General features: G+C 39.6%; 1 protein-coding gene across 6 annotated transcripts in view; it reads right to left on the reverse strand.

Annotated features, from left to right (window-relative positions):
• Positions 1-13,338, reverse strand: part of CENPC (centromere protein C) — a 69,062-nt gene that overhangs the window by 29,950 nt on the left and 25,774 nt on the right. For all 6 annotated transcript variants that reach the window (XR_014711448.1, XR_014711449.1, XR_014711450.1 and 3 more), the window contains 4 exons: positions 12,338-12,376; positions 10,118-10,200; positions 9,669-9,737; positions 7,483-7,587 (listed from right to left, as the gene is read on the reverse strand). Coding sequence is in view for 3 of the 6 variants with exons in the window: in XM_084627170.1 (XP_084483296.1) it covers positions 7,483-7,587; positions 9,669-9,737; positions 10,118-10,200; positions 12,338-12,376 (296 nt within the window). In the remaining 3 variants the exon portion in view is untranslated. The remainder of the gene's footprint in view (positions 1-7,482; positions 7,588-9,668; positions 9,738-10,117; positions 10,201-12,337; positions 12,377-13,338) is intronic.

The raw sequence follows: 13,338 nt of genomic DNA on the forward strand, positions 1-13,338 counted from the left end.
GACATGCCCCCCCTCACAGCGCAGGTTTCATCATCCCCCATCACTTCCATCATTGGACAATTTGGTCTCCTTCCTGCAAGCCCAAGGGAAGTCAGGAATTCTGCATGGAGGAGAGAAGAAAAGAATCTTCCCCGCTCCCCGCAAGAAATAAACACCCTCTTTGGCTAGGGAGCTCTTAGATTTGGCATGAAACATGCCTGCCATCTTGTTAGCCTCAATCAGCAGCTGCACTGTCCCCTTACAGATCTTTTATCCACTCTTAAAGGGGCAAACATAAAGAGATGCCTGTTGGCAGAACAGGTTCACAGTACTCCTCATCTGACTCGGGTTCCGAATCCCACCTCCCCAAAGGAGTAAAATTTTTAAAAGGATTCAAGAAATTACCTCAGACACTTAGGGTATGTCTAGGGTTAGTTGGACTCAAGTCAGCTGACCCGTGTCAGGGAACCTTGGGCTTGAGCATCTACATTGCATTTTAATCCTAGGTTGAGGATTTTCTAACCTGCGCTTGAACCAAGGGCTCTAGCATCCACACTGCAGTGCACAGACCCGAGTCAAAGTAAACATATCCCGAAGTGCTTAGCACCTCCACCCCCTGTCAACACTCCAGCCCTAAGAATGTGGTGCACTGTGGGAAAACTACTGCCCACCCTGTTTCCTAACTGTCGTAGTGTTATTGGTGGGATTCAGGTGCCCATAAGGAATACATGAGTACATAAATTGCATACGCAGCTCCTTTTGTGGCTGTCTCAGTAGAATGACTGCAGTTTGAGAAGGCCTTATACTGAAGTACCATCTAACCTAAGAACTGGGCTCTCCATCTCTAGGCTGGGTCGCATTGGCAGGAAAATTCCTTTATCCCTGCCTCTAAACTCCAGGAGGCAGGGATAAAAGGATTCCCTGGAGACTGCAGGGAAGTTTTGAGGCTGGCTCCCACTCGCTGCCCCGACAGTACATGCAGCCTGAGTGCCCCTGCACATGCAGCTCCAGGGAGGACAGGAGTGGCAACGAGCAAGGGCCAGAGAGTGGAGCAAGAACCAAACAGCTGCCCTGCAGGGAGGGGGAGTGGCAAGGCTCCAAGGTCAGCACAACCAGGGGAGGGATAATTCCCAACATCCCGGAGCTGCCTCCCAGCTGTCAGCTTTGCTCCCCGCTCTGGGCAAGCTCCATGCAGCAGTGAAGATGAGCCGGAATGGGGAGCACACTTGACCAGGCAGCTGCTGCCAGGAACTCTGGGATACATCCGGAGGTCTTCTGGGACCTAAGCCAAGCCAGAGCTTTGTGCCCACAGGAAAGCAATAGGGCTCGGACCCGAGATCCCAGCTTAACACAGGCTTGGACCTTCCAGCCCTGCAGGGTCCTGGAATGCTGGGTCCAAACCCTAGCTTAACACAATTGGCGTGTGGACACAAAGGAGGTTTGGTTTGAGCCTGGGCTCAAGCCTGGACGTATATTTATGTGTAGACCTATCCTTGGAGAAAACTGACCTGTTCTCCTGGGATAGCAGCAATTCCTCTGACTCATCACCAGAGGGTACCAGAGCTAAAGGCTCTGTTCAGAACATTTTCACACATACAAAGAAAAAGCATAATAAAAGGAATAGAATTGTCTCTCTCTGGTGGTTCTTCAGCTTTATCATCATTTAATTCACTTTCAGCCTCTTCTTCATGGTCATCACAAAAGAAAAAGAAGGTTAGGAAATCTGTTCAATTTAAGTCCAAGAGAGGAAAGTCAGGATCGTCACAGAAGGAAGGTGAATTCTCAGTCTCAGTCTGAATCACAGGCTGACATAAAAGCACAACGATCTTTTTTCCACCTGAATCATTTGAGACAATGTTACAAAAGGTGATTAGATGCTTGGGTATTCCATCAGATGAGCCCATCAGAAAAGATTCCAAGGAGAAGAGGAGCGGATTGGTACAGAAATTACAAAAAAGTATTTTCCAACCAGTTTAAACCCTGAACCGCACATTCCTCTTCATCTCTATTTGGAAAAAATAATTAAGGCCAAATGGGAAACACTGGCAAAGTCCGTGAGATTGTCCCCTAGGTCTACAGCAAAGCAAATGGAACAAGTCTAAGCCCAGACAGTGGAGAGACCAGTCTTCCCGCAATGAAACTGAAGACACCAGAAACAATGCCTGAATATGGTCAGGAGAGTTTGGACAAGTAACATCTTGGGGGGAGACTATTAAAATTCAAGAACCAATGGCCTCTCTGCGCATCAGACAGACAGGTCCTGGATGTGGTTTGAGAAGAGTACATCATAGAATTCTCAAAGATCCTGAATGATCTATTTCCTTCCTTCTCCAGTATCCTCAAATTCACAAAAAAAGACAAATATGTTGAAGACCATAGATCATCTTTTGCAAATCAGAGATTGTTCCAGCCACTACTTAATCTTGTTTCTGGTACCCAAAAGATCCAGGGAGGACTGACTTGTCTTGGACTTAAACCACCTGAACAAGTTCATAAGGAGAATCAAATAAAAGATGCAGACCTTGAAGTCCATAGTGGTGCAATCTGCCGAGGGGACTATCTTGTGCCAATCAAATTGAAATAAACCTATTTTCATGTTCCAATTCATCAAATGCAGAGGAGATTTCTGCAATTCACTCAAGGGACCCATCACTTTCAATACAAACCACTGCCTTTCAGACGGTCATCCACGCCTTCAGTGTTCACAAAAGTCCTTGTTGTTCTGTGGCTTTTCTCAGACAGAAAGGGATATAGGTATACTGTTTCCTGGACAACATTCATCAGAGACCGTCCAAGGTGGGGTCCACTCAAGCAACTGAGTCAACAACCCAAATGTTGCAACGGCACATATTTATCGTAAATTTCAAAAAAGAGTCGTATCTTGGAGTGTAGATGAAGAAAGAGGTACACACAAAATCTTTCAGTCAGCTGAAAGAGGAACAAGATCAGATCAGCAATTACCCTCCTGAGAATGTGAGTAGGCACCCTCCTGAACTTTCTAGGGATGACTGTATCCTGCACAGGGATAATGCCCTAGGCAAAAAATGCATGAGGACCCTGTAGAATTTTCTGCTGTCCCTTCCCTGAAATTTTCTGATTTTCCCATCTCAAAAAGTACACATTCCATCACTTGTGTTGAAATTCCTGCATTGGTGGATGAGTCCAGAGATGTTCCAGGGAGGGTTGGTCATGGCAGAGCCAGAGAGATCTGTCATAACAAGAGACACACCAGTCTTGAAGGATGTGGCATGTCCTCTAAGTCAGTGGCTCAAAAGACACTTTCCTTGAAACAAAAAAACAAATTTTCTACAGCTTAGAGCATTAAGTATGCTCTTTGACAACTGGCCCCAGTGTTGCCAAACAGTCATATTCTAGTAACGACACAACCAAGAGGGAAGTACGAGGTCAAGGGATTTACAAAAGGAAGTTTCATCACTAATGCAGTGGGTGGAAACCCATCTATTGTCTAACAGGGCCTTGCATATCAAGGGCACCACCAATATGAAGGTCAGCTGTATGAAGAGAAGAAAAATTGATCAGGCAGAATAGTCTTCACTACAAGTCCTTCCAACTGATCATCAAAAATTTTGGGGTTCTGAAATGGATCTTTTTGCATTCAAGGCAAACTGGAAGGTTCACAATACTTTACAAGAAAAAGAAAGCCAGGAGCTCTAGGCATTAATTAGGTAAAAGTTAAAAAAATTAAAGTTTTTAATTTAACTTTTGTCTAATTAATGTTACTGCAGCATTCAGAGTATTTCCCGTACTTAACGTAGGGAACACCATAAATACTGTGTTGATGTTAATTTTCTTGCAATTAGTAATTGTAAAGATTGCTTTAATTAATATATATAATGTAAAAAAATAATTACAAAATTACTGGACAAGAGGAACTAAAGAGATGTAATATTTAGATGTTAGTATCCATTTTTCTAATTCTCGCTTAAAATATACTTCATTCTAATTAATTCACACGTATTAAAAAAAGGCTAAAAGCTGGTAAACAAAACATAATAGAGGGCAAAATCACACACATCTAATGCATAAAAGAAATCTGGCCAGTACCGATGGTGAAAGAGACTCTCTTTTGACATGAGTTTGCAACTTCATACAAAAAGGTCAGTGCAATTTTGGCCAGCACGTACAAAGGTATTTTATCATACACTGCTAACAAATATTTTCTACCTTTTTCTATCAGGAACCTCACCTACAGATCTGAGCATCACATCATATTACCAGAAAGAGAGACAAACTGAAGGTAGTTTGGACCAAAAAAAAAAAACCACCTCTCTAATAAGTTCTTGGAATGTACTGGGGGACAACTTGTTTCAGAAGGTGAAGGAGTTAATCAGGAAACAATCATTTTAGAGTTAATTCTAACAGGGATTAATTGGTTCTGATCTGATGATAGAAAGCAACCTGGGTGAAAGCAATCATAAAATGATAGACAGATTTCATGATTCTAAGGAAAGGAAGGAGAGAGAGCAGCAGAATAAGGACAATGGACTTCAAAAAGGCAGACTTTTACAAACTCAGAACTGGTAGGCAAGGTCCCATGCAGGGATAAAATCAGAAAGACTAAAGCACAAAACAAGTTACACCTAATAAGAGACACAAACGGCAATATTAAGAGGTTCTATAAATACATTAGGTGCAAGAGAAAGATGAAGGAAAGCATAGGTCGTCTACTTAGCAGGGAAGGAGAGCTAATGATGGATGACACCAAGAAGGCTGAAGTGTTTAGTGCTGATTTTGCTTCAGTATTCACTTAAAAGTTTGTGACCAGATGTTTAACACAATTAATATTATCTAGGGAGAAGGAAGAAAGTCAAAATAGGAAAAAGACAGGTGAAAGAATATTTAGATAAGTTAGATGTATTCACGTCAGCAGGGCCTGATGAAGTTCACCCTAGGATACTTAAGTAACTAGCTTACGCAATCTTGGAACATTTAACAATTATCTTTGACAACTTATGGAGAATGGGTGAGGTCCCATCGGATTGGAGAAGGGAAAACATAGTACCTATCTTTAAAAAGAGAAACAAAGAGGACCTGGGGAATTATAGACCAGTCAGCCTAACTTTGATACCTGGAAAAATAATGGAAAAAATTATTAATCAATTTGTAAGCACCTAAAGAATAATAGGGTCGTAAGTAATACACAACATGGATTTATCAAGAAAAAAATCATGCCAAACCAAACTAGTTTCCTTCTTGGACATTGTTACTGGCCAACCAGATGGGAGAGAAGCAGCAGATTTGATATATCTTGATTTTACTAAGGCTTTACCTCGCAGGGGTGCATATCCATGGTCTCTTGAGACTGAAGGATGCCTACCGAAGTAAGGCTTTTGACACAATCCCTCATGACATTCTCATAAGCAAACTAGGGAAATGTGGTCAGATGATTTACTGTAAGGTGGTGCACAACTGATTGAAAGACCATAGTCAAAGAGTAGTTATCAACGGTTCTCTGTCTAACTGGGAGGATGTATCTAGTAGAGGTCCCACAGTGGTCTGTTTTGGGTCTGGTACTATCCATCATTTTTATGAATTACTTGGATAATAAAGTGGAGACTATGCTTATTAAATTTGCAAATGCCATCAAGCTAGGACAGGTTGCAAGTACTTTGGAGGACAGCATTAGAATTCAAAATGATCTTGACAAACAGGAGAAAGGATCTGAAATAAAGAGGATGAAATTCAACAAAGACACATGCCAAACACTACACTTCGGAAGGAAAAAATCAAATCTACAACTACAAAATGGGGAATAAGGCACTGCTGAAAAGGCTCTGGGGGTACAGTGGATCACAAATTGAATATAAGCCAACACTGTGATGCAACTGTAAAAAAAGCAAATATCTTTTGGGTGTTTTAACAGGATTGTCATAAGGAGCACACTAGAAGTAACCGTCTCACTCTACTCAGCATTGGTGAGACCTCAGCTGGAGTACTGTGTCCAGTTCTGGACACCCTCAGAAAGATATGGACAAACCTGACAGACTCCAGAGCAAAGCAATAAAAATGATAAAAGTTTTAGAAAGCCTGACCTATGAGGAAACGTTAAAAAATTGGGTACATTTAGTCTTGAAAAAAGAAGACTGAGGGGTGACCTTGATAACAGTGTTCAAATACGTTATGGGCTTTTATAAAGGGGAGAGTGATCAATTGTTCTCCAAGTCCACTGAAGGTAGGACAAGTAGTAATCAGCTTAATCAGTAGCAAGGGAGATATAGGTTAGCTATTTAGAAAGGTTTTCCCAATATAAGCATAATTAAGTACACTAACAGGCTTCCAAGAGAGGTTATGGAATTCCCATCACTGGAGGTTTTAAGAACAGGTTAGACAAACACCTACCAGGGACTTTCCGGGTAGGTCCTGCCTCAGCCAGGGGGAGGGACAGCTCAGTGGTTTGAGCATTGGCCTGCTAAACCCAGGGTTGTGAGCTCAATCCTTGAGGGGGCCATTTAGGGATCGGTCCTGCTTTGAGCAGGAGGTTGGACTAGACGATCTCCTGAGGTCCCTTCCAAACCTGATATTCTATGATTCTGTGACTGAACCAGATGACTTCTCAAGGTCCCTTACAGTCCTACATTTCTATGATTCGAAAAGCAAGAAAAATAATCAAGCAGGATGGATGACTGATCTATCTAGAAAGACTAAAAACTAAGATATACGGGCCAGACATTCAGAAGAGCTTAGCACAGTTTTTCAAAATTCCTTAGAACTCATGCAGGACACCTAAAGCAAGTAGCCAGATTCAAAAAAAAAACCTCAGGATCGAGCAGCTCCCATTGAGAGCAAATGCAGCTGAGTTCTTTCAAAAATCTGGCCCTACTTCTAGGTATGCAATACTTAAGGAAGGTGCGTCAACTATTTAAAAAACAAGGATGGAGAAAATTTAATGCAATCACAGACAATGCGATTAAACTAAGAAAAAATGTAGGCTGACATGCAAGGCAAAAATCCTTGACAGTGAGATGTATTCCATTACTTGCGACATTTAAAATCAGACTGGATGAATTAGAACAATAGACACAGAAAAACAATTCTGCACTAGAAGAAGGACCAGACTCAGCCTAACAGGTGGTTTCCTTCTCTTACCTTCATGATTCTGTATTGTAGGAGAATACAGATTTGGCAAAATCACTTTATTCCCCCCTTTAGGAATATAACATTAACATACTGAAGTACAGAATGAGCAGCTTCACTTTCTGAGGGTGTGTAGCAATCTCTTATGACATTATTTCTAGTTATATATGTTTTAAGGAGAATACTTAATGGCTATGGGGAGCAAATGAGAAAGAAACTGAGGGAAAAACAACTGAGACAGTTTGAGGCCACAGATGTCACTGATTATTGTTTTGGTTTTTAGTACATAAGTATGGTCTAATGAATATGACTCAAAAGGATTTATTACAAAAAATAAGTCCCGATATATACTCTGATAATGCAGTGAATTAAATTAAAGACAAGCAGAAATATATTTAGAAACAATACCTGAAGGTCTCATCATATAGTTCACACGCTCCCCTCGCCAATACTCCAAAGGCTTTAGTCGTATTCTTTTTGTCCGACGAACATTGGGTGTTTGGGATGGCATTACTAATGAACAGATTAAAAGAAAAAATAGTTCATATTGGATAAAATAAACCCAGATGTTATCAGTAGAAGTCCAACATGCTCTAATTAGTTAATCTGAATCATTACCCCTATCGAAGGTCCTAAAGTAAGCTGTCACTTCCCACAGCATAAGATACCTTAGTAATTTTGTAGGGATTTGTTTTCAATTGTGCATATTTCAATCTGGTGACTGTAGCATAGTCTGAAATTTCACTAGCATGAGAGACTGTTGCTTTACAAAATGTGCACTCTTTTGCAAAATTATTGCATTGTTTAGCTTTCAACCAGGCCTTTTTTAAAAAAAATACAGCCAGCTTTCCGGATAATATTCAAAATGCGGTCTAGTGACAAGCACACCAGGACTGGCAACATTTGAATAGTGTTCAACTACTGCTCTCACCATCAGGAGCTCAGAGATTATGACATTAATTAACATGCAACTATTTATTAGTCACGTTTTTATCAGAATAGTGTTTAACAGAATACCTGTATAAAACCAATAGCACTATGTATTAGGCTAATACAGAATATTCATCACATCCTTAACACTTAGGCTATAACACATTGCTTTTATGACTGCGCGAGAAAACAAGCGTTGTCAATCATATTTCACATGAGCACGTAGCACTGTAATACACAGATATTTCGCCCTCTCTGTCCAACAATAGCCCCCATACTGGGTTTCCATTACATTTCATTCCATTTATCTCAGCAACCTCCTGAGGCATGTCACAAAATGGGTTCAAATAGTAAGAGCAATGAAGAGGCTACAATACATTAGAAGCAAAAGGAAGACCAAAGACAGAGTAGGTCCATTATTCAATGAGGAAGGAAAGACGACAGAAAACGCAGCAATCGCCAAAGTGTTAAATGCCTTTTTTGTTGCAAAAAGGTAACAATGATCAGATGACTAACATAATGAACATCAGCGTAAATTTGTAGGACCTGAGGCTAAAATAGGGAAAGAACAAGTTAAGACTGACTTAGACAAGTTAGTGTCTTCAAATCAGCAGGGCCTGACAAAAAACATCCTAGAATACTTAAGGAACGGGCTGAAGAGATCTCTGAGCCATTAGCGATTATCTTTGAAAACTCAGACAGGAGAGATCCTACAGAACTGGAAAAGGGCAAATATAGTACCTACCTATAAAAAGAGGAATAAGGACAACTAAGGGAATTATAGACCAGTCAGCTTAATTTTGGTACCCAGAAAGATAATGGAACAAATAAATGAGTTTGTAAGCATCTAGAAGAAACTAAGGAGATAAGTAACAGTCAGCGTGGACTACTATAAACCTTGAACTATACAAGAGGAATAAGAGCTCTCGCTGCATCCGAAAGCACCTCACGGAGCGGAAACATAAGGTATTGGTTAAAAGAAAAGAATAAATGGCCAAGGCTTAATTTAAAGAAAAGAGGGTAAGATCTTTAAAATATACAGAGAAGTTAGAGTTAGACAACACAATTTATAATATTTATAACAAAGTGGCAAATGTTAAATACCAAAATCCACATGTTTAAAATAATTTTTAAGACAAACAGAGTTTTAAACAATGAAATAAAAATGAGAGGGGCAAAATAAGAGAAAAATACTGATAATTAAACAATCAGTAATATTAGCATGGTGAGGCTAAAAAGAAAATTGTTGACTATAACCAAAAAAGAGAAAGCTCAGAATTTATTCAACATATTTTTATATTTAAGACCAGAGTTTAAATTCATTTTAAAATTAGACACGGGTTAATTCTGTTTTTAAAAGATGGAACTAACAAGTCCTGCCAATCACCATTATGACCACTTCTGCTTATTGTATTCTATTCTCCCACCCTTGGCATGTTTTTCATCTTAATGATATGCTCTTGGGGATTGCACCTTTCTATGTTTGCACAATGGGACCATAATCTGATTGGGATTATCACACTACCATAATATAAAAGAGAAAATTAACATTTTTTCCCCCACAAGTTTTGTGAGTCTTTATTGCACTTAATAATTTATTGCAAAATTGAAAGCCTAGTTGTATTTCATGCACTTACATAAAGGAACTTAAAAAATAACCTTACCTAGTTTATGCTTTAGTGGTGTGTTTGACAAAAATTCACTTGCATCGCCCTTCAAGGCTATAGATTTATCTGAAAAATGCAATATAAATCACCACAACAGGGATTACCATGATCACATGCTATGTTTTTCCACGGACTCTGGCCTCATTCGGCCTCATTCAACCTCATTACATTTACATATAATTAAAACCCAAAGATATTTCCAAAATGTAGGTAAAACCCAATTTCTGAAGAAAAAAGCAATATATACATAGGTTAGCGCATTCATGGATGATCCCAGTAGACTAAAGAACAGACCTTCAGCCTCTTGGTTCTTCTGAAACCTTTCATGATACTGCATGCAATTTTAAATTACGATGAGTAGTGTTTTAAATACTTTAAATTAAATTTGCAATATTCTCATGTACATAAAAAAGGAACTCAAAGAAAATGCCACCTTTAAACCTTACCTGAAGATGAATCCTCCCACTCACATGCAATAGGCTCATCATTTTTTGAAGTAAATTTTACATAACGTTTCAGTACAGGCCCACTAAAAAAAAAAATAGCATCTGTGTGAAAATGTTAATTATGAACAATAAAAACATTACAAAACCAATAGTATCAAATTTCAAAGTTTTTTTTCCATAATGCATTAACAATTTCTCCTTCTAAATATGCCAAATATTTTTCAATATAATAAAAAACATAACTGAGGGAAGAGGAAAAAAGGCTGTGGAAATGGATGTAGACATTCCATTGTACATTTGCAGCCTAGTATGGGGAAATGGGAACAAAACCACATCTGGTATTTAAAAATTAAATTTGTGACAATATTTGTAGAATTGGAGTGGCAGAACGTCTGTACTTAAGGGGCTTGGAAGATAGAGGACATGATATCTATATGCGCCCTGGAACACTGTAAGTAATGCAATGAACTTGGTAGACTGTTTTGCCCAAACAACAGAAATGCTTGACTGACAGACAGCTGGGACAGATTAGAAGCCCAGAGCAGCTGTAAAGAGAGTTTTGCACTTGCCCACAGGAGACTCCTAACCTAGAAGCAATAGTCTCCACACAACCCTTTCTAGTTAAACAGATGCATAGCCCATTGAAACCACTGAGACACTACTCTGGAGTCTTACGGATAGATCCTTGATTTAGGGGAAGAAATTGAAGGGCAGTTGGGTCCATGCTCCCTCAGATATGGGTACAAAACTAGAGAGCAAGCGCAAACTGCCCATCAGACATGCTAGCTACCAGCAGAATGTGTGAGCTTGTGAGCCAGGGAGCACATCATTCAAGCGTGTGGATCCATGTAGACAATTATAGTGAGGAACCAGTTTACTCTAGTAAACAGTTCTATACTTAGCATTTATATGCCCTTTCTATTGGTAGATTTCAAAGCACATTACAAAGGTGTGTAAGTATTGCCCCCATTTTATTGCAAGGAAATGGAGGTACAAAGGTTAAGTGCTGTGTTTAAGGTCAGCAGCAGCTGGGAAAGGGTGGGATAGCCAAGCTTCCATGACCTCTCATTGCCCCAATTTATACCAGAAACAGGGAGACCCATCCAAGTCCCACCACCACATGGCTGCCAGCGGACAGGAGTTGAATCTGGAAATCCCCCAGCTCTTCTGGAAGCCTTAAAGCAGTCAGCTTCTCCCGATGTCAGAGCTGCATTTCTTCAAATCAGCACTTCATTCTTTGACTCCTTCACTTCCTGCAGACAGACTTTCAGTGGCATTTACTCCATCTCCATCACCATACTTCCTCTTCTCCTCCTCCTGACAGATACGAAGAACCTCTCCCCACTCCCTTCTCTATGCCAACACTCTTTGCTCCTCATCATTATGCCTCCTCAACTTTCCCTCCCTTCTCCATAATGTTCCACAGGTATCTATAAGTGCTTTAAAAAATGTTTTAAAAGGAGTAGGGAGGGGACAGAAAATAGAGACAATGGTTTAGAACTTGGACTAAGTTAAGCCCAGTCCTGAAACTTGATCCTCATTGGGCCAATAGCCTGCCTACCCAGAGTCCCAGTGAAGTCGGAGGAGTTCTCCACAGATCAAATTCCAACAACAGTGCTTCAGGGAGCAGTCATCATTGATACACTTGTCCTCCCTTCCTGCATATTGTTGGTTACACTACCTGCATTAGGGCAGTTAGGACTCAACAGTCTGTGCTGAATTATAACCAAAACACTCCACCCACTGAACTCTGAGACACTGGTGTGGCAAACCAGAAATTCTGCAGCAGCTTCATTTAAATTAAAATATTGAGTATCATTGAATTAAGATATTAAAATTAATAATCCCATCAGCAGATGAGTTCCTGTATTATTTATTTTTATATTAAATTCCCTGACTGGGGATGTATGCATATATACGATGCCTAGCACAATCCCAGTCTCAGTGGGACTCCTATTACTAATAATAATATACTCCTACGTCAATAGTAATGCTACTGATACTACAATTAGTATTACTGATACTACTGTTAACAGCTATTTACCAAGCAAGATTTAAAAATCCCAATCTGATTTGGGATCAAGGCAACAAGTCTCAGGAAAAAAAGCAAAATCCTGGTGATGGCTCATTTATCCTATAGAGAAGGCTTTGCAGCGCTGCTACGGTCTTAGTGCTGAGAAATATTAAAATGAAAATTCGACACACAACAGAGGAGATTACCTGCTATGATTCTTGTTTTTCTCAGGCGCAGGAGAGACTCTAGAAGAGATGCAATTGTTAGTAATCTTACTGAAAGTAATTCTTTATAGTAAAGAGGGGCATATGGAAGGAGTTTTAGAAAAGTACTGATACAAAATAAGAGTACAGAAGTTAGTTTGGCAGAAGCAGAGACAGGCTTCGTCAGCTGTAATGACCAATCATAAATCCAGTACTAACTTCACTACAAGTAAATATTGTGCAAAAGTAAATGTTTGTTAAAAGTAATTGATCAAAGTAACAAGTTCCTTTTTTAAAATAATATCAGGAAGTCGTAAGATTGCTTTTTCAAGCCCAAGGCTAAGGGGAATAGTTTGGTCACTTCTCTTGATGCTTGTCACTCATATTTTGGACATTATTCTTGGTACTTGGGACTAAGGTGAGTGGTAATTTTTAGACTGTAATAATGACTATTAATGGAATTTACTTTTCATGGTCTCTTCTGTTTACTATATAAATTCACTCACCTTGAAAAATATCAGACTAACCAATCTGATTGGTTTATGAACAGTTTCCACACAGTTTAATTTGTGTCTATGTATTTCTAACATTTCCCTCCCCCATTATCTGGATGTCAGACTCGTAGAATACTACAATTCTGGTTGGCTTAACTATATTATTCAACAAAAAACCCTATGCATAAGCAGTTTCCAAAGAACTATTTCTGTCAGTCTTGGGTTTGGAGAATTTGGTATTTTACAGGTCTAGACATTTATATGATAAGAAGAACAGTTACATTAGACAGAATAAAACATTTAGAAATCAAGAAAGAGGACAAACTCTCTTGGATCAGGGCATAAGTCAAACACTAACTAATAGGGTTAGGAGGAAGCACCCCTTTATGAACAGGTTGTTCCATATTTGTTCACTATAGGGTTTCTTTCATCTTAGCACTGGGCACTGTGAGACAGGATACCGGGTTAGATAGGCCCACTGGTCCTATTTGGTATAAGGATTCCTAGATT

This window comes from Lepidochelys olivacea (assembly GCF_965140295.1).
Source record: "Lepidochelys olivacea isolate rLepOli2 genome assembly, chromosome: 4".
NCBI lineage: Eukaryota > Metazoa > Chordata > Testudines > Cheloniidae > Lepidochelys > Lepidochelys olivacea.